Genomic DNA, 21260 nt, shown 5'->3' with positions numbered 1-21260 from the left:
TGTATGGAAAAAATCTCAAACATTGATTAACAACTATTTACAATTGGCATTATTTCAAAATGCTACATCATGATCTAGTCTTGAATTATACAAACAGTTGCAAAAATCATCAGTTACACATCCAACTATATAATTCAAGAAAAAAAAACTCAATGAAATTGCCTGATATAGCTTCTTATATCAAATATCTCCTGGTCACCGGGGGACAATCTGAAACCTAATAAACTGGAGGGTCACGAACCATTAACTCCAAAAAACTGCAGTTCAGGCCGTGCAGGTACCTATGGAACGATACACATCATGGCATCCTGATAAATCTGATTACACCTTTAACCGGGAATCTATTAGTCAGCACAAAATCAATAACCATATGATAACCATATGAGTGTACTTTTCTCTTCTCAATGATGGCATGAATTACAACCACAAAACATCCGAGATCCCCAAAATTATATAATATTTACAGAACACAAAACGTATAATAAGCTAAGCCCTAGAGCAGGCTTCACAAAATCAAGTTTTTGTTTTCTGATTTTAGCTTCCATCGATTTACATTCATTTACATCTCCAGAGTTGCAGATTTTCTTCTGCACAACAGAGAAAAAGGACACTCTTTACCATCTCTTACATCAATAAGATAAGAAAAGAAAAAAATATACTTTCACATACATTTGATTTAGAGTGGAGAGATATCTAACCAAGCATTGAAGTCATCCAATTCATCCTAAGTTTGTTCTGGAATATTTCCATTATATGAAATTGAATCACAGGTTTAGTCTCATAAATGAGTGAACTTTGAACTTATCAGTAAGCACAAGGAAGCTATAGTCGCTGGATCTAACCCAGTTTTGCTTTGCAGAGAGAAAGAGATGTCTTTCCTGCAATCCAATCAACTGACTGCGATCTGATTTCTTAATCAATTTTATTAAACACACACTATGAGCTTCGCATAGTTGTGTTTGGTTTATCAGTGGACTCACTTAATCAAACTAACAAAATACTAAACAACTTAAGATAGATCAGTTGATTGGTTTTGTACCTGTCTAATTAGATTGTTATCATCACATGATGAATGGAATGATTTTCATTATTGAAAACAGTGCTGATACTACTATACGGTTAAAGTATGAGTTCAAAATTGTTATACAAACCGGACAAATCTACGTTGGTGTTAGCCAAAGCCATGAGTTGATCATACTTTTGAAAACGAAACTTCTCTGCTGGGATGGTCACTTGTTCCGTGACCTCAACAAAGCTCGTGTGGTCAGTGAAACGTGCTTCCAGCGGCATCAACACCACGAAGCCCATACATCACTCCTTCCCTCAATAGATTTTTGAAAGTATTAAGCTATTGAACATGAATCAAAATCAACTGAAAAAAATATTCAAAAAAAACAAAATCAACTGAAAAAAAAAACAGAGTAAATAAATTATGGTTAGTGACGACTTAGTTTAACGTTAAATCCAAAAACAAAAAATTAGGAATAAGAATAGGTACCTTCTCGTTGACAGTTTGACTGTTTTAGAAACATATAATAAGAGCGGACTATCAAAAGGTTGAGTAGAAAGAGCTAACAAAACACGGTGGTGGCTAGCCGGAGTCACATTCTCTTTATGGAGACCACCTTTCTTAACATTTCTTGCCTCTTTTAATCTGAGGAGAGGGACCTCGGCGGTGTTTGAATAGCATCCAGCTTTTAAATCGGCAAGAAAAACAGATGAACTCGCCACTGTTTATCCCAAGCAACAAAGCCATTTATAGTTGAAGCTTCAGGGGATTACTTTAGAGAATGCTATGGCCAATTTAATTCAAGAGAGTGGGAGGAGTGGCGCAGAAAAGTTAATGCTTGGATTAATGTTTCCAAGTGCCGTTACAAAGACGATCGCCGTTCGTCGTCGGTGAGATGTGAAGAACCACGACGGCTGACTCTCCAACTCCGTCCGCTAAAATTGAACAACCCTAAATAATTTGGGCCGTTTTGGACAATAATCAAAAGTCCACTGATTTGATCATAAAAAACACGTAGCCCAAATTATTAAACAACGTGAAGCAGCTTTCGCAAGTTTATAAAGTACTGCCACGTGGCAGAAAAAGCCCCATGCTGAATAATGATGTGGAGGACTGAGGTGAGAGAAAACTCCCCTTTATATATATAGATTCTACATATAACATTTTTCCTTCAAAATAATTAATTAACAAAATGATAATTAAAAGAAAAAAATAATAACAAAGTTCTTACTCAACATATGGCCCTAAGGGAAGCTATGGAAGCCTTGATCACAGCCCTCCATATTATTACCATATTTCGACCTTATGTTTATTAAATTGTCTTTTCGTGACAAAAAAAAAGTTTATTAAATTGTCTTGCCTTGGTACAATCCTTGATAGCTCTCACAATATTTCTTAAATATTATATATAAACTAACTTTAGGTCTGTTCTACGATGTAATAGAAGTATAGAACTAGTGTCTCGAATTGTAGTTTTTTTTAAAGAAAAGATGGATTGTTTTATTTTTCAAATTTAAAGAAATACCGATTTGAAATCAACGAAATTGTAAACAAAGAAACTATAATATAGAGAGTGTTTGATATATCGAATGATAATTGGAACTAAGATAAAACCCATAACTATAAACTTTTGATTAGCTAATAAAAGTTAAACACCTCGTAATTAATCAAAAAATTCTTCTAACATTGACATGGATGACTCACACACACCTCCCTACTTATTAATTGTCATTGCCTTGGCTTTGATGTAAACAAGAAGTGCAACCACTATTTATTTTTTAATTCCATTTTGTTTATTTAGAGTTCCATTTCAAGACACACATAATAATTATGGGTTCGAACTTGTGTTTTGAAACTTTAAAACCATTGTCAATTTGGAACGCTTAGCGCAAAAGGAAACAAAAATAGGACAACAACCCATCAATTAATCATTCACCGTTCACAAAATATACATTTATACGATTTCCCAAAATTTTCTGTGATAGAATAACAAAATCCAAAAAAAAAAGTCACAAGATTTGGTAAAGAAAAGGTAATTATAGAGAGGTGAAAGTGCAATAATTCGTAGTATTATTAAACCAAACGAGGTCCACGAGGGACGATGGTTTAGTGAAGCTAAAAGATGAAGTGACGAAAGAGCTCATGAAAAGATAAAAACAATTCCACCTTGGAAAAATTATTAACTATATGATCTTTTTCACGCTGTGACACACTCATAAACACACAAGAGAGTTGTTTATTCTCTAAATGTTTGGGGTCGCAAAACTTTTCTCTTCATCATTACTCTCTTTTCTTTTCCTTTTAATGATTTCAATCTTTATCTAAAGAAAGGATGATGAAAGAATAAAATGATCATGAAGAAAAATCGAACATGAAATTATGGCTGATGATGAGTAGTATTGACAAACCAATATCGACCAAACCGGGAAATGAAAAAAAGTAAAAAGAGAGTAACGAAAATGGTCCAAACTGAAACTTAAAATTGAATTATGAATAATGATATGTTTAGAACCAATCCCCAACCATCATTGCGTATCTTGAAGGGACTACGGCCTATAGAGCCATCCTCTTCATTATCATCATCATTTTCACTCAACAAACGTCTCAATCCTTCTCTAGTTACATTTTAACCCTCTACTTACTACAAAACTATACCATTCTCCTATGATCTAAGTATTAATTCAAGCCGGTACGTATTGAAATCTTGTTTGAATGTTCTCATGACACCATGTTAAAGACAGTCTTTATTTATACTAGGGATTTTCCCGGGCGTAGCCCGGGTTTTTGACAGTTATATTTTTTTAATATATAATCCACATATATCATGGCTATGATATATAAAATATAAATCGTATATCAAATTTGCAATGATTTAAGCTCAAAATTTGCTTATTGTTACTATCAAATATATATTTGGGATGCTGAGCAAACATGTGAGATGAATAGAGAGCATTTGTTAGCCTAGAAATGGTTAAATTTTGGTGTATTTTATTTATTATCACATAACTCTCGTATGTTGATTTGCTTCGGCTATATACAAAGAGGCGGAGAGCATTTGTGTTGTCTAAGCTTTAATTATGATCCATATAGATTCTAAGAATACATTTAGATTCTGTAACACCGTACATAAGAACTTCATTATTAGTAATTAAATGGATTAATAAATATAGCGTAGTTGAAAGCAGCACAATCATTAATCAGAATATGGACTTGTGTTTGTGTTATTTCCTAGTATAGGCAACACGAATACTCAGCCAGGACCGGCTTAAAGGGACCCTATTTTTAAAAAATCTATATTGTTATATATAAAAAAAATTATAAATATAATAAATAAAATTAAAAAGGGTTCAAAATAATTTGATATGTATATAGTTTTATTTTCATTAGAAAATATACAAAATATTACTGATTAAATTTTAAAAATATTTTAAACATTATCTGCATATAAATTTTAGAGAGTAAAAAAAATTTTTTTACCGTAGGACCCCTAACAGTATTGAGCCGTCCCTGTGCTCAGCCGTTTTTTATAGCCGAAACAAATCAGCATGAGCTATCTGATTATAAATAAAATCCACAGAAATTTAACCATCTTAATGCTTTTTTAGATTCAATTCTTGTATAAAATCTACAATCTTGTTCTCAAAATCAATGTTCAAGTGATTCATGTTTGTTAACGGAAACAAAGATAAAGAAGAAAAACGGTGAGAGATATTCATTTAAAACTTATTGACCTATTTATCTTTGGCATTAGAAAGGCATGAGTATTAGAATTATGTGGAAAAAAAAGAACATGTTGAGAAGAGATAAATCTTGAAGCTGACATTTAATTACGTACAAAAGAAAATCAAAATACACAAAGAGCTTAGTAGATCTACTCCACAAAGAGAACGCCATAACTTATCCATGACGTGAAGCTAGGTGGTACCGCCACTAATCTAAACTAATCCTCAGCATGTTAATCGCGTCGTTAAGCCTCTCATTAGGCATACATAAAGAGCTAACTCATGCTTTGAAGCATCTCAAGTTCGTAGAAGAGAATGGTTGAAACGCTTAACCTGAACTCGACCAGGTAGAGGTCCAACATGTGCTATTGGTACGGAAGGCAAGTTAAGGTTATCAGCCTTTGGTGTTTTTGATATCTGTTAACCCCTGAAGAATAAAACCTTAAATGACAGTTAAGAAACAAACATGTAGAAACAACGTCAGAAACAAATACAAAGATCGCAGTTCAATTCTAAACCAAGCCGAAATTCAGAAAACAGTAAAAACTTGTAGAAAAGCCAGAACACACATGGCGAAATCAAACCTCCCACTTATGTTCCAATCACTCGGCTCACAACACAGATCCCTTGGAGATGACAATATTAGGTAACCTATCTTGAAATCTTGTGTCAGGTCTGAAGCTGTGGATACTATATATGATACTATATATGTGCAGGAAGACCTCCATGGTCTGAACCAGCCCATGCTCTGATTGTAAACATGGGTTGGCTAGTGACCAAACCGTGAGCCTGACTCCATAACGCATTGCATAAAGCCAAGACTAAGACGAAGACACTGATGACCAGAATGTAGTACCATTCAGGTAAGCGAAGCTCATAGCCTCCACCAGCAACCCATGAAGGAATTTTGGTCCTTAAGGAAGGATCTTGTTCTATGCTGATCATCATATGATATCTTTGGTGGCAATGGGAAAGGAGGTTCTCGGACCAGGTCCACCTCGGATCTGGTTTAATAGTCCGGAAAGGGTCCGGCTCACCTTGCAAGTTTGTATACACCGTCGCCTAGGATCATAGCAACAGCAATTAACACCTGAAGAAGAGAAATAAACCATTATTACATCAAACGCTGCGTATAGAAAAGTGAGCAATTGGAATATTTTCTAATCAGTAGCTGCAATTGTTGTAACTGTAAAGAACAAAAAAAAAGTATAAGTAGCTGCTTTGTATTACTAACCAATCACTGCACAAAAAAAAAACAGTATGAGTAGCTGCAATTGTTGTAACCAATCACAATTGTGATTTATGATTTATTTATGTTATACTTCTCATGTATATCGGAGAAACCAAGCGAATAAGTAATCTTCAGTTACTCAACACGTATTATAAGGCTGAACATACCAACGTTTTAAATAAAATTGTAGACCTTTGAATATGGGGTATATGACCTTCTTCGTGTTACAAATGCCATGTGTCTGGTTGAGCGAAAGAGCTGCACCAACCTGAAAAACCGTACAGTGATGGTCTTGCCGTTGATAATCCTTTGACAGTTTTATGCAAAGAAAACATTTAATAGTAAAAAGCTAAATCAGACCATATGTATTTGGCGAATGAGAGTGATACATGAGAAACTAAAGTGTATGTAAAAGAAAATAAAGTGTATGTAAAAGAGTAGAAAGTAGAAACACACTGGAAATACATCTTAAAGCCAAAACAGATCTTGAGATGGTGATTTGCGGAAAAATCGACCAAACCATGACAAATGATAACGAAGAGATAAAACAAATTAAGAAGATTGGTTTTTACTAATCACACTGACGTACGCTTAGCTCCACCACATGTCTATGTCCATGATGACTCTTGCAGTAACTGGGTAAAATAAGAGATAAGAGCAAAACTTAGTTAACATTTAGTCTGAGATTACAAAATATATATATATGAAACCAACAATTGATCATAAAGAGGAAGGACCAATATAAGCTCCGAGAAACATAGTATCCTTTTAGCGTTGAGATTTCGCTATCCACATTGTTTGGCTGCGAATAATAAAAGATTAAAAACTTCCTTGAAAACGTTATGTTGAAGGAGCATGAAGAAAGATTTAAAAAAAAAAACAGAACAAAACAATGCTATTGTTTCTACCTTTGTTCTGTTCAACCATTGCAACAATGAGATCGAACTCCCATATGCAGTTATTGTTATGACGTTCTCAATTCCACGAGGTTTTGCAGCAATTCCACTACCTTTGTTACACATGTTGTCAGTTGCCTTTGTTGCATACTCAAAACAAAGGTAACTAAATACAAACCAGAAATGGATTAGCCAGAAAAGTAGCTCGGCCTCCGCCAAGCCAGGAGAGACATCATTGAAGAATTGAGCGGAACCTTCCCGGTGGATTTCTCTGTTCTTATAGTCATCGCCTGGTTTGATGTTTATAAAGCTATATGTTGAGGGAATCGCAACGGTTTCATGGCTCACTATTGCTGCAATTAGTAATGGGTTTTATTACACAGAGTTGTGGGAGCCCGACGTTACAGATAATAAGCGGAAAAGATGGCAAACAGATGTTTGATAGGGTTTGGAGACGATTAGGATTAAACTATAGGCTTCTCAAAATTTGGGCCGTAACAAAACCAATGAGCCCACACGAAAGAGGCCAGCTTTTTTCATTTTCGGCTTGACGTGATCTGATGTGTCCAAGTAAAAGCTCCTGATTGGCTGATTTAAAATGAGGACGTGGATAGTCTAACTACTCCTCATTTATCCCTTTTAATATTAGTTAGATGATACATAAACTGATGCATATTGGACAAAAGTGAGAGTTGTATGAGTTAGTTCTACTTGTTTGAAATATTGCTATGATATCTATAAAAATTTGTTGGTCTATAATGATATCAAAAACGGTTTATGTGAATGATTACTTGGTCGGTGAGAAATAAACTTGTTAGAACATCTCCAATGGCTTATTCTATTTTATTCAAAAATAGAATAATTCTATAATATAGTTTAAGTTTGCTCCAGTAGTACTATATTTTATAGTAGAAAATAGACTAATGAATAAAAAAAACAAGTTACTCTATATTTAAAATAAACATATTTTTACTATATTATAAAGTGAGAAATGTAGTACTATTGAAGCATTTTTACTATAAACTCTATTTTAGAATGAAAAATAGAGTGGAGGTTGGAGATGCTCTTAAACCATCTTCAATTAATGTCTATAATTTTCTTTAAAATAAACTTAACTTTATTACAGATATGAGTTTTACTCGAATTTTTCCTGTTCTTAAAAATATAATTAAATATTATTTTTGTTTATAAATATACATGTAAAAGTAAATTTAATTATATTTTCTCCTAAAATTATAAAAATATTTACTATTTATCACAAAATCATACATTGAGGAAAAACTACTTTTATAATAGAGATATTTTAGCTTAAAGAAAATATAGAGTTAGATTAACAAATAATGGTCATCTCATACCAAAACACAATTTGAAAATACAAGTAAAAGAAAAAAAAGTAACCATATAGAGAAACTTTGAAAGTAGACCCCTCAAGTAGGACTCTCTATCCTCTAAGTTTTCTTCTTTATTTCTCAACTCTCCTCTTTCGATCATCATTCACATGACGCAACCAGATATTTTTCTCACTTTTTCCTCACTAGGTTATTTTTTCTCACTTTATAAAAGAAACAAATACAAAAGATTGCGAGCTGCGTATTCGGCCGCCATCTAAGCATAACACACAAAACAAAGCATGATTGTTGTGTCAGGAGAGAGGGGCATGTCCCCCTTCTCTATCTCTAGCTTTTGAGGCTCTATATAAGAGACATTATCGGACCAGACATTATCTTCATTTTGTTCTCTTTGTCCCTCTACCTTCCATACAAATCTCTCTCCTCTACAAACATATAAACACACTACACTTCTTCCTCACCCTATTCGAACACTTTTTCCTTAAGGTAGCATCTCTCTCGCTCTCTCTAGATATCTCTCTCTCCTCACGTACAAGCAAGGTGAATATCATTTGCATAACCACCCAACTATTTTTTAGTATTTTATTTTTGTATAGCAATAAATTGATGGATAAATTTTAAAGATCCTTTTCTTTCAGACAAAGGCAACTGAATAAACCCTATTTGTTTGTCTTTTTCAATTTTTTTTCTTGTTTCAAAACTTTCTTTTTTTCCTTTTAATTTTACAATAAAGATCATTTTGGCTCTGTTTTTGCTAGTATACCTGCTTTGTTTTTTTTTCCATCAAAGGGATTTAATATTATAAAAGAAACGGGCCAAACCCAGTACAATATTATAACATAAGCCCAACAACAAATAGGACACCCAAATTTCTAATGGGCTAAGCCCTACGGACCCATCACGAGAAAACCCTAGGGAGCAGGCGGAAAGGCATACTGCCGCCTCACTAAACCCACTTTTGGCCGCTTGTACACGTGTCGCGATCCTCCTCCGCGAAGAAACACGTGCCACAAGGATAGCGCCATACCATCTCAACTCGTCGGCGCCGGAGATCCAACCACCGGACCACTCGGCCAAACCGGAGCTCCATCGCTCCGTTCCTCTTTACTTTCACCCAACTTTGGGCCACTCAAGCCGGAGAGGCTCAATCGCCGTAGCGAGAGCTCCTCCATCAACATTAACCACCGGGACCCGCCAGAGGAATCGCATGCATCCTCATTCTTTCCGCCGGAGCTCTTCCATCTCCTCCGACGAACACACCAACCCACAGAAACAAACAAAAAAACCCGACCGAAGAAAAGAAAGAAACAAAACCCTAAAGAATAAGGGCCACGAGCCGGCGACGCAAGGCTGAAGAAGCCTTCACCCCCCGGAGACTAGATCCGATGACGGCGGACCTGAAGGAGTTTCCCCGCCACGGAGACAAAAGACCGGCGGCGACGGATCTGCGATAGCCTCCGCCTCCCGGAGATATTATTCCGACAACAACTAAGGTCTTCTCCGCGTCATCTACACAGCCACCGCGTCGTTACTCCAGGACCAGAACCAAAGCGGTTGGTGGCAGACCAGAGATCGGACAGGCGGGAACCGGCAGAAACGAGGAGAAGGCCGGATCCTGGTAATTTTATCTGAAAGAAACACGAGCTCCGGCGGCGGCACGGACGCTCACGCGCCGGCCGACCGCCGAGCCCTCTGGAAATTGCTAGTATACCTGCTTTGTTTTGGTCGGTTTCTTTTTCTGTAAATGTGTTTTGTATTTTCGTTTTCAAACTTCATCATTATACGTACTGCATCGTCATAACTTTATTTTTGTTTTCATTTCTTGTGGTGGCTTTATCTTTCCTATTCTCGAAACCAAGAAAAGCATGACTGTTCTTCTGTTTGATCATTGGTTTTTATTCAAAAGAAAAATTGACATTTTTTTGTTGAAAACAAAATAAATGCTGTCATGGATTTTGCTTAATGTAATTCCACATTAAATGTGTGAACGAGCTGCACAAATCATGTGGTGCTGCAAGGATTTAACCCCAACTATAATCATAACACAGCGATTTATAAATCATATCTTTTTCTTTTCTCTTTGACATAAGAGATTTTGTTTGTTTGTTTTGTTAGTTTTGAGAGAGCAAGTTTATCGAAATGGAGAGGCTAAACGCGAAGTTGTACCTGCAAAACTGTTATATAGTAAAGGAGAATGAAAGGTTGAGGAAGAAAGCTGAAATCCTGAATCAGGAGAATCAACAGCTTCTCATTGAACTCAACCAGAAGCTCTCCAAAACCAAGGACCCTAATGAATCAAAGCAAGGAAGCAGCAACCTCTCTTCGTCAAGTTCTGCTTCTGGACAATCCTGATGCAGTAAAACTCTTAGGACAAGTATTGGATTTGGTATACTGAAAAAATTATCATGACCCTGCTCAGTTAGAAGAACCCATCTCTTCGTAGTTCCTTTGTATTGGTGTAATGTAAGAAAATAATCAAAAGTTAGTGGGCAGTAGGAGTATTATTATTATTTGAACTTGTGGGTTCTTCTAAATTATTTCTACTACTAAAAGGACAGAAGCATATATTGTGTCTCTCTACTTATCTTCTCAGGGATATTTTACATTTGTTTCCATTCATATATTAATTAGATTTCTTTGTTGCCTTTTCATGTGGGGTTGTTTTTTAGGATATGGTGGATTATGGGACTACGTTGTACTACCTTCTGCTCGTTTCTTAAACAACCAGTATCTTTATTATTTTTATTATTCTACATTTTCTTTTCTTTAAGAATTTTTTTCACTGTATTTACATTAGCTTATACTAGATTTACTAAATTTTGATCCGCATTTTAAAAACGTGAGAAATTTTTTATTTCTAAAACTTAAATTGAAAATAAATATACAAATATGTTAAATGTAAAATTAAGTGTTTGATTTAGGATTCCAATAAAGTTTACGTGTTGGGCCTAGAAAACGGTAAATGTCATCAATAAGTGCTTTGATTTCCTTATATAATAAAATGTTTCTTTGGTTTAAGGATGTGTATTAAAAAAATGAATCTTTGTTTCTTAATATTTATTTTATCATGAGAGTCGGATATATATATATATATATTGGTTTGTTTTCTTAGAAATAGTAATTTGAATATTTTTTAATAGCTAAAGAAATATGCTATTAATTATGGTACAAATCATCAAACCTTATTTTAATAATAGATTCATTAGAATAAACTTAAATAAGATTAGATAAATAGTTAATGTAGGTTAGTAAAAATATATATGTATATAAGGGTTAGTCGGAAATAATGGAATACATATATATATATTATTTTCAGTGTAATACTCATCCTTTATATAAAAAAACAAGAGTATAATAAGAGAGACAAAGCCTAACCAAAAACAAAAAGGTGTATAGATCCTATCCTCAATCAAATACAAGTTGGCATGCGTTTGAAGCTCGAGAAGAAAGAACCAAATCTTTTTTCATGTCAACCGTCGGAAACCAGATTGTTGCAGTCTTTAAGTTATTAGCATTTTTTAATATATAAATCACAAGATCTCTTTCTCCTGGTCTTCCTAAGTATCCTGAACACTTGAAAGTTTGTAGACTCGACAAAATACATTCCGGAACAGTACTTGGTTGATTCCAAGTATACAGACCAATAGGGTTATGATATTCCATTTTGAATAGGTCTAGTACTCGTAAGTTAGGTGAATCTTTGAGCAACCGGATAATCACCGCAACCGACGTATGTTGTTCATCGCATGCGCATAGTTGCAGATGTTCAAGCTGGTCGAAGACAAAACCATCACCATACACATCATCTATGCATAACGTCAGACGTTTGACAGAAGTGATTGATCCGATAAACCTATCAATATAAACATGATTAAAGCTAAGTTCTACATATGCCTCCTCCAGCTTAGGCATACGCTCAATCAAACAGTGGTGATTCTTGTAGTTATAGTAGTCAAGTTTGAAGTATTTCAAAGAAGGAGTATCCATCACAAACTCATCTAGATCCTCAAGTATATTGACTGTTAAACGTTGCAACGAGGGGACGATAACAATGAACTTTACCATATTGTCACCTTTGCATCCTTCCACCAATAGATCTTCAAGAACAGGGCAATTAGATAGAAGCCGCTGAAGAGAATCTTCATTCTTGTACTTCACATCCTGAAGCAGCAAAGTTTTCAGACAAGGGAGAGAAACCATACGAGGAACATCCACTAGAAGCCTTCTTCCATTGAGTTTCACGGACACGAGTGATTTACAAGTATACAAGCTACTTGGCAACATGTTGAGCACCTTATTATTACAACCATGAGAAACCTCCACCTCTCGTAGGTTGCGTGAAACTGCGGTTAGAAGCCATGATCTAATTGTCACGGGTTTGAATTGTGAAGCAATAAAATCGAGGCGGAAGCTTTCTATAATCGGAGCTCTGTGTAATGGCAGATTCTTGTTAAGAAAACGCCGTAACCTCGCGCGTTCGGACTCTGAATACTTTCTAGTACTGTAGTCGAGTTTAGGTAACCACATCCAGAGAAAGTCCCATTGTTTGGACAAGATGCTAGTGGAAACAGCAACTTTTGTTGGAAGAAACGATAGTATCTTCACCAATAATTCATCCGGCAGTCGACTGATTTTGTCCATATCGTACAAAATTAAAGTAAAAACCAAAGAACACAAAAAGATTCAAAAACCTTGTTTCTTCTCTCTCACGCACGGTTGCTTCTAGCTGCCTCCTTTCTTTTCATGTTCCGTATTAATGGAATATATACATATATATACTAGGGCCGGCCCGCCCTACGGGTGGGATATTAGTTAATTTGATATTCACTAAATGCTCGAGTTGAAATTTGTTTTAAGATTCAAGAATTTGGTTATCTGTTATGTGTTACTTATTAGTATGTGGTGGTATAGTTGTTTTTCGATTATTCTTGCTTTGGTATTGTATCAAATTAACTAATTGTCCAATTCATAATTATAGATGTACAAATGTGGATTTGTGATAAAGTTTGATGACAATACTGGTTTTTTTTTTTAATTCTTATTCATAATAGAGTGTGCATGTGTTAGAAAGAGGCCTATAACAACTTTTATGTTTTTGTATGGATTTTAAATATATATTATTTTGTATAATGCATACTTGCTCTACAACATTTGCTTGTACACTACAAAAATTGTTTTCTATATTTTTAAAAGAGAAAATATTTAGTCTAGAATATAACACGGACATATGTATTGACTATATATAAAAGTTGGGTGTTATTTTAAAATGACATATGTATAGAGATTTTTCAACCATTACTTCACTGGCACAAAACATTTATAATTGTAAATACCTTCTTTTAAAAGCAAAACTAATAAAAGTGTGTACAACAAATGTATTTTAATATATATTATGTGCATCAAGTTATAAAGGTTGGAAACATTGCAAAACTATTTGGAGCAAAAATTTTAACTTCACGATCTTCATCTTGACGCCAGTTCAGTGTCGGCCTTGGCCACAAGCAGAAGAAGCATGGGCTTCCAGGTGACACGATAATAAGTATTTTCGCGGCCATATATTTATAAAAAGTGACTTTAGCCTAGTGGTTCTAAGAGAAATTACCAGTGCTAGAGGTGTTGGGTTCAATTACCCTTAACTGCATTCATTTATTTTGGTCCTAAATATAAAATGGGACACGTGTCACTCCCAGAACGCACGAATTGATGAGGTGGCTTCACGGGAGAGAGACGAACATTTCTTTATATATATAGATTTAAGTGGAGCTTTAAATTATGTAGTAATTGTTAAGATTTGGAAGATCTGAAATTTGTTGATTGTTGGAATATATCCATATTTGTTTGAATATATCCATATTTTGTTATCAACTAAATATCTATGATAATCTTTTTTTTTTTGGATTAAATCTATGATAATCTTAAAATCTCATTTTGAATAGTATTGATAAGGGCAATTGTCAATAATAGCACATTTGAAGTTTATGTCTCAAAAAAAGCACTAGAAAGAGAAAATCACAAAAATGACATTCATTAAGGGTAAAATATCTTTAATACCCTTAGTTTAAAATTAAATAAACAAACAAAAATAAATAAAAAAATAAAAAAAATGAAAAAAAGAAATTTTTTTTTATAGTTTCAGATTATATGTTTTCAGATTCGAAATTTTTATAATATTTTTGTTTGAAATTTTTTTTTATTTTTTTTTTTGAAATTTTCTTTTTATAATTTAAAAATACTTTTTGAAACTGTTTTTTAAAGTTTTTATTTTTTATTTTAGTATTTATTTTTTATAAAATTTTAAACCCTAATTCCAAAACTCCACCCCTTAACTCTAAACCCTAAGGTTTGGATTAATTAACCCAAGGAGTATAAATGTATATTTACCTCTTTAATGAAACATATTTTTGTGACTTTGAATCTTGAGTGCTACTTTGGGAACAAAAAATTGGTTTAGTGCTATCTTAGTCTTTTTCTTTATTGATAACCTCGGCCAGGTTTGTTTTCAAAGTAATATGTAACTGATAAGGAAATTAGTGATAATAATGATATAAGAATATACCATGTCTAGTTAACAACCATCAACAATCACAATCACGTGAGTCCATGAATTGGTTGGACTATAAATATATAAAATTTGTTATAGAATTTGTACAATATACGGTACATTATGTGTACCTAAACAGCCATTTTCTCCTTTAATTTCCATTACCATTTTTATAAACAATTGTCTGTAAAAAGCAACTTTGATAACGGACCACAATCTGTTAAAAAACAACAAATAAGACATGATCAGTGGAAACTGGAAAAAAAAAAGAAGATCAGAGCTACGAGTGCAGAGTATCAATTCCACAAACAATAGCCAAGCCAACACGGACAATTGTTGGTTCTATCGTTGTACATGAGAGGCTTTGTTAAAGGAAAGAGAAGTGTGACGAATCCAACCACACCGGCTAACGCAGCTGCACTCACCAAACCTGAAGAGAAGAACCCATGAAAGCATCTTTAGCTTTTATTCTTCTGCATTTGCATTTGTTACCAACATTGAAAGTTCTTTGAGAAAAAGACCAAAATAGCACTAAATCAAGTTTTTGTTCCCAAACTAGCATTCAAGGCCAAAAGTCACAAAAATAGCAATCAAGGGGTGGGGTTTAGGGTTTAGAATTTAGGGTTTAGGGTTTAGAGTTTAGGTTTTAGGGTTTAGAGTTGAGAAGTGAGGTTTTGGGGATAAGATTTCAAATTTTAAAAAATAAAAAATAAAAAAATTTAAATTTTTCAAAAGATAAAATGCTATTTTGGTCATTTTAGTTTTTGAGTGCTATTTTTGTGATATAAACTTAGAAATGTGCTATTTTGGAGATTTGACCAAGTTCTTTTTAGATTACCTTTTCCTCGTGGGTGTAGCAGCACAGGCAATCCCATGTAATTGCAGAATATATGAGCAAACAAAGGCGCAGCAACATGTCCTTTAAAATATAACATAAATCATTATCAAGAACAACATTACAAGCGGGTAGTAGATGTAAATGTACCGGTTCTGATGAAGAGAAACGATGCATATGAACCAAAAACGACTGTGTAGCCAAGCTGAAGACCTGATCAAAGGGCCAAGTTAAAGCTCAGGGATGATTAGTTTACGCCTGAGACAAAGATTGTTAATATGATTATGGTTAAACGTACCAACAATCAGTGAGGCCTTGATATAGCTGCGGTTATGCTTAATGTACATTTCTCTAAAATGATTCAAGTGGGCTGCATAAAACATATAATAAACCAAAAAATCCAGCAATTTTCATCTCAACTCGAGCTGTAAAATTGTCATTCACAGGGAAGCACGCAAAGAAAACAAACCTAAGCTAAAGAGAATTGGGCAGAGGAAGATAGCGTAGTAAATCCTAAATCCAGCACACAGAAGCAAAGGTACCATACAGGCCCTGAAAACCAGCTCCTCAGTTAACGGTGCCTGCAATTAGAAGCTGTAACAGATCACAATCTGTTCGGTTTAGTAGTAACTTATGCAGTTTCGATACAGAGATGGAGAAGAGTTGATTACCACAACAAGATTGCGCCAAAAGGAAACATCAGAAACACATGTCAAGATGCAAGCAGGGATTGCTTGGACAAAGCTTCTGAATTTACTAAAGGAACTACATCCTCCACCACTTTCCTTCCATGATTCCAGGAGTAACAACAAGTTCAAGACCAAAGATCCGGCATAAATGAGCGAGGTCAATAGAAGAGGATACACCACTCCTTGCCACTGGTTCCATATTCACAAACACAGAATCCTTTAAGATGGGTATGGTATAACAAACAAACCAGCTTCTCATGGTGATCCTCACCCAATACTAAAGATAGATAAGGACTGAGAGAGGCAAAGGAACTTACAAGATGATCTTTCCTTATGCCAAAAACTCCAAGTATCAGAGAAGCCTCCCAGCTTTTTATCTTTTAACATTTCTCAAGCAAACAAAGTTAGAGACTTTTCAGTGATTCTTGAAACTAGTGTGATGCATATTACCAAACAAAGCACAGTCTTTTAATCTTAACATCTCTACAGCAAACAAAGGAAGAGACTTTACACTGATTCTTGTAACTAGTGTGCATAGCTCAAAGTTTTAGTCTTTGACTCTAACATTGTAAAAGAAGCTTACAGGAAGTATATAAGCTGTGAAGACGAGAGACGCGACGGTTGAAATAGCTGCGCAAACGAATCGGCGAATCATGAAGTTATAGAAGGAAGAAGGCGACGGGAGGCGGAGGATGACGGTGGGAGCGTAAAGGATCAAGACGTAGAACAGTGCCATAGCGACGCAGGAGGCCACCGCTACCGGCGTCGAGATGTTGTTGTCTCCATCGGAAGACATGTTCAGAAGGTAGTGATGGGGAGAGCTCCGGCGAGAAATCCACCGGGTAAATGTGGAAGTCACCGGCTTTTCTTCGCTGGTTGAATTATAATCCCGGCGGTTGACGAAGGAGTCTTTAGCCAATCACATCGCGCCACGGCAATCGATTGTTATTGGGTTACCCATTGGGCCTTCTAAAATTTATAGAACAATTTATGCAATAAACGATTAATTTAATAGAACATGAAGTATGAACAAAAAATGGAATAGCTAGCTATTAAAAAAACATTTATTTACTAGAGAAATGGAATAGAACATGAAGTATGAACAAAAAATAAAAGATTATTTTATAAATGGAGGAATTTTTTTTTTTTGTTCATACTTTATTTTTACTGCATTTTTGAAGTAAATTATGGAGTGATGATGTCATGATGGAGATTCCGCCACTTAGGTGTGAGGGGGTCAGTTGACCCATGTGAAATATATAAATTATGAACTTTAGGTTAGTTTATATGTAATTGTTGTGGTGAGATGATTAAATTTTCTTTCTTGACCCCTATGTTCTGAGTTCAAGTCTTATGCACATCTTTTTCTATTTATAATAATTTAATTATGACCCATGTAAAACAAATTTCTCCCTCCGCCACTGATGGAGATGCCCTTAAAATTGCAGTTACTCTACTCTTTCAGATGTAAATTGCTTTAAAGTAAAGGAGTTTTAGCTTGATCAGATCATTTTCTTCCTTATAACGATGGGAGGATAGTATGAATCGATCAGAGAGATTCATGGATTTCTCAAATTGATTGCTACCAAGTACTAATATGTATTGCGGATGATTGGTAAGCGTCAAGTAGTATAAATTATTAGCCTATATGTGTAGCAATATAACGTGGAATGTGAAGTAGAAAATAAGGTGTAGGTAACTAACTGATAGTGACCAAAAGCTATACAGTTCGAAACAAGTTCGTTCATTTGGGTAAGGCAAAGCAAAAAATAATAGTAGTTCTGTGGACTAACTGATTTTTCTGTATACTGTCAAGGGCCCAGACTGAATAATAACGTTTAGTCGCAGAGAAATGGCCCAGAATGATCCAAACATAATGTTATAATTATAGAATAGGCACTACCGTCAGTGTCCGACCTTAGCTCAGTTGGTAGAGCGGAAGACTGTAGTAGTTGCTGTAATCTTTAGGTCGCTGGTTCGATTCCGGCAGGTCGGATTCTTTTTGCTTTCCAAATATTTCTTTTTTGGATCAAAAAATCTCGTTGGTTAAAGATATAACTTTGGACATAAGATGTTGAAGCTAACCGAATTTGAGTTCACAGACTTTCTCCTTCATCTCCCTGAACAGATTAGAAGCCATATCAAACTTTTGCTCTTTCCTTTCCTATCCTCTTGTAAAAAAAAACTTAAAGCCTTTGTCCATATCACATGACTCCACATACCCCATTCATCACAGTCTTCGGTTTACCATCTAATATTAACAAACCGAGAATTAAACCGGTTTTTAAACCCTAGAAAACTAAAATTAGAACCGATCGCTGTAAGCATCCAAAGATGAGAACTTTGAGCTCTCAACTGTACTCCAATGGTGGAATCTCTCTCTTCCCCAAAAACCAAAGCTCTCCATCTAAAAAGCATCTCAATTTCTCCAAACCCTCGAGACTACAACTCATATCCGCCGTTCAGTTCCGACCTTGCATCGACATCCACAAGGTATTGATCTAATTGAATTTCAAGCTCACCCATTTCGAAAGCTGAATCCTTACTCTCTTCATGTGTCTTTTGAAGGGCAAAGTGAAACAAATAGTTGGATCCACTCTAAGCGACTTGAAGGAAGAAGATGGGTCAGTCCTCGTTACAAACTTCGAATCCGACAAGTCCGCGGAAGAGTATGCGAAGATGTACAAAGAAGATGGGCTCACGGGAGGGCACGTGATCATGCTTGGAGCTGACCCTTTAAGCCAAGCTGCTGCTTTAGGAGCCTTACATGCTTATCCCGGTAAGTAAAGTAATGCCCTTTTTGTGGTTGTGTTTTTTGGTCTTACTGTCACGTTTAATCATTGTGTCGTGTAATGATAATTACAAGACGATGACTTCTAGGCGGTTTGCAAGTTGGAGGTGGAATCAATTCAGAGAATTGCTTGAGTTATATAGAGGAGGGAGCAAGTCATGTCATTGTCACTTCGGTATAGCTCTTTTGAATCTGTTATCTCATACTGTCTTTTGTTAGTAGCAGTGTTCAAAAAATAGTTTGATTTAGGTAACGCTTAGACCAATTTTTAGAACATTGGTTAGCAGTAGTAGTCATGTTTTGTGTTGATTGTTTTCAGTATGTGTTTAACAATGGGAAGCTTGATCTTGAAAGACTGAAAGATCTTGTGAAGATTGTTGGGAAGGAAAGATTGATACTAGACCTTAGCTGTCGAAAGAAGGTGATTCTATGACCTCTGTTATGTCTTCAGTTGGATCATGTTGTTCATTATCTTGTGATGAAAAGATCCATTCTGCGCAGGATGGAAGATATGCAATCGTTACTGATAGATGGCAGAAGTTCAGCGATGTCTTGGTTGATGAGAAATCAATGGAGTTTCTTGGAGGGTTTGCAGATGAGTTTCTGGTGCATGGTGTTGATGTTGAAGGAAAGAAGTAAGCTTTTTGCTTTCAGTGTCTTAGAGTGGATTCGTTTTGAGTTGTAGTTAGATTATGTACTGATTCTAATACTTATTCTCTCCCAAAAGGCTAGGGATTGATGAAGAGCTTGTAGCATTGCTTGGCAACTATTCTCCGGTGAGCAAAGTTGTGATGCTTTAAATGTTTATTAAACTGGTACATAGTGGTCATGCTTCATTAGAGACATAGAGATAGATTGGTTATTTCTCAAAACTATGATGATCTATACTATATACACTGACTAATCGAGAAAGCTTTGATTGTATCCGTGAACTTGCTAAAAAGTCTTGAGTCTTGATTGCAAGTTTTTATCTTTTTTAAGCTTTGGATTATGGATCTAAGATGTATATTTTGACCCTTGACAGATTCCAGTAACGTATGCGGGAGGGGTGACGGTGATGGATGATGTAGAGAGGATCAAAGAAGCTGGGAAGGGGCGTGTGGATGTAACAGTAGGAAGTGCCTTGGACATTTTTGGGGGAAATCTACCTTACAAAGACGTTGTGGCTTGGCATCACAAGCAAGCAGAACCCGCCTCAACACTCCACTAGAAGTCCCACCACATTTTTCGATTTCGATGTGTTTCAATAAAAGGGAATATCATCTCAAAGAGTAATTGTTGCTGGATATAACTTGCATGTCCCCTTCTCTTCTTCCATTTTATAACATAATAATATGCTGATAACTTTTGTGATCTTTTACTTTACTTATGTAGAAACTTTACTCTTTACAACCTCAGAGAGTGATTCATCAAAGTATAGTTCAAAGATGTAAACCTTGTCTCAGTCTCGTGGATAATCTAGCAACCACTGGTATTAAGCACTTAAATTTTGGGGGCAAAAAAGACCCTGTTGCCAAGTAATTTAGTTTAACTTTTAAAGACGATTGGTAATATACTTGTAGTCGCTTCTTTGTATATTAAAACATTTCTGATCAAGTTTTACACAAACATAGAGAGTAGAATCTAGCTAGCTAAGAGGCAAAAACATATAGTCAAAGAAAGGGGCGAAAATAAATGTGTATTCAAACCCAAACATATTGGGAAGTAGAGAAAAATTAAAGTCAAAGACTCAAAGTGACAGAATTAAGTAGCTACTACATGTTGGAATGTAATCTCAAACTCTATTCATGTAAAGGAAAACACCACAGTCCACAAATTTCTTTAAGTAGATCACTTGAGTTTAATGGGGGAGGGCCACTAGAAGAACTTCGAGAAGCTCTACACCTTTGACTATGGATAAAGTATGGTGGTCCAGTATGGTAATGATTCTTCCACTTGTTTCTAGTTTTCCACCACTTCTCGACACTTTCCCGCTTGAAACCATCCTTTTGTTACCATTTTTGCCTCTCCTACATTTATTTTTCCACTACAAATGAAGAATTGTCGTTGAATGAAAGAGAAAATATAGAGTTATCGTAGTAGGCTAATTAATATAATGTTTTTATTAATATAATGTTGCATTAGCTTATGTATTGTAGACGATTAAAGCATTGCCTTTAGGGTGTGGCTCTGGAGATGGGAAAGTATTCAGACTATA

The 21260-nt window shown here is 35.2% G+C and overlaps 4 protein-coding genes, 2 long non-coding RNA genes and 1 other non-coding gene across 8 annotated transcripts; 3 read left to right on the top strand and 4 right to left on the bottom strand.

The window, feature by feature from the left end:
* Nucleotides 1-2015, bottom strand: LOC125606652. Its single transcript, XR_007337944.1, has 2 exons — nucleotides 670-2015; nucleotides 1-587 (listed from the first exon to the last, which is right to left on the bottom strand). It is a non-coding gene; the product is annotated as an uncharacterized LOC125606652 (long non-coding RNA).
* Nucleotides 2016-4784: 2769 nt separating this feature from the next.
* Nucleotides 4785-8493, bottom strand: LOC125606643. Its single transcript, XR_007337933.1, has 3 exons — nucleotides 6871-8493; nucleotides 6155-6764; nucleotides 4785-5821 (listed from the first exon to the last, which is right to left on the bottom strand). It is a non-coding gene; the product is annotated as an uncharacterized LOC125606643 (long non-coding RNA).
* Nucleotides 8494-8581: 88 nt separating this feature from the next.
* Nucleotides 8582-10845, top strand: LOC106443526 (protein LITTLE ZIPPER 4). Of its 2 annotated transcripts, none has more exons than XM_048775571.1 (2): nucleotides 8582-8693; nucleotides 10323-10845. In XM_048775571.1, exon 2 carries the CDS (start codon nucleotides 10347-10349, stop codon nucleotides 10557-10559), a length of 213 nt encoding a protein of 70 aa, XP_048631528.1. In that variant the 5' UTR covers nucleotides 8582-8693; nucleotides 10323-10346; the 3' UTR covers nucleotides 10560-10845. The 2 variants fall into 2 exon arrangements, with proteins under 2 accessions (XP_048631528.1, XP_048631526.1); XM_048775569.1 differs by having other exon boundaries at nucleotides 8613-8747.
* A 646-nt stretch (nucleotides 10846-11491) lies between these two features.
* Nucleotides 11492-13366, bottom strand: LOC106443527 (FBD-associated F-box protein At4g10400-like). The gene has a single exon (XM_013885089.3). The coding sequence runs from the start codon at nucleotides 12846-12848 to the stop codon at nucleotides 11613-11615; it is 1236 nt and encodes a 411-aa protein (XP_013740543.2). The 5' UTR covers nucleotides 12849-13366; the 3' UTR covers nucleotides 11492-11612.
* A 1492-nt stretch (nucleotides 13367-14858) lies between these two features.
* Nucleotides 14859-17203, bottom strand: LOC106437904 (CAAX prenyl protease 2). Its single transcript, XM_013878917.3, has 8 exons — nucleotides 16856-17203; nucleotides 16590-16649; nucleotides 16255-16461; nucleotides 16053-16164; nucleotides 15882-15953; nucleotides 15734-15796; nucleotides 15587-15667; nucleotides 14859-15178 (listed from the first exon to the last, which is right to left on the bottom strand). The coding sequence occupies exons 1-8, from the start codon at nucleotides 17066-17068 to the stop codon at nucleotides 15045-15047; spliced, it is 942 nt and encodes a 313-aa protein (XP_013734371.2). The 5' UTR covers nucleotides 17069-17203; the 3' UTR covers nucleotides 14859-15044.
* A 981-nt stretch (nucleotides 17204-18184) lies between these two features.
* On the top strand, nucleotides 18185-18268 carry TRNAY-GUA. The gene is given in 2 exon segments: nucleotides 18185-18221; nucleotides 18233-18268. It is a non-coding gene; the product is annotated as a tRNA-Tyr (tRNA).
* Nucleotides 18269-18507: 239 nt separating this feature from the next.
* LOC106437905 (1-(5-phosphoribosyl)-5-[(5-phosphoribosylamino)methylideneamino] imidazole-4-carboxamide isomerase, chloroplastic) lies at nucleotides 18508-20497 on the top strand. The gene is made up of 7 exons (XM_013878918.3): nucleotides 18508-18765; nucleotides 18841-19051; nucleotides 19153-19238; nucleotides 19383-19484; nucleotides 19565-19698; nucleotides 19791-19839; nucleotides 20088-20497. The coding sequence occupies exons 1-7, from the start codon at nucleotides 18607-18609 to the stop codon at nucleotides 20271-20273; spliced, it is 927 nt and encodes a 308-aa protein (XP_013734372.2). The 5' UTR covers nucleotides 18508-18606; the 3' UTR covers nucleotides 20274-20497.
* The last annotated feature ends 763 nt before the right edge of the window (nucleotides 20498-21260 follow it).

This window comes from Brassica napus, chromosome A3 (genome assembly GCF_020379485.1).
Source record: "Brassica napus cultivar Da-Ae chromosome A3, Da-Ae, whole genome shotgun sequence".
Taxonomy (NCBI): domain Eukaryota; kingdom Viridiplantae; phylum Streptophyta; class Magnoliopsida; order Brassicales; family Brassicaceae; genus Brassica; species Brassica napus.
The sequence above is the reverse complement of the archived record's forward strand: the minus strand, read 5'-3'. Positions and strand labels throughout refer to the sequence as shown.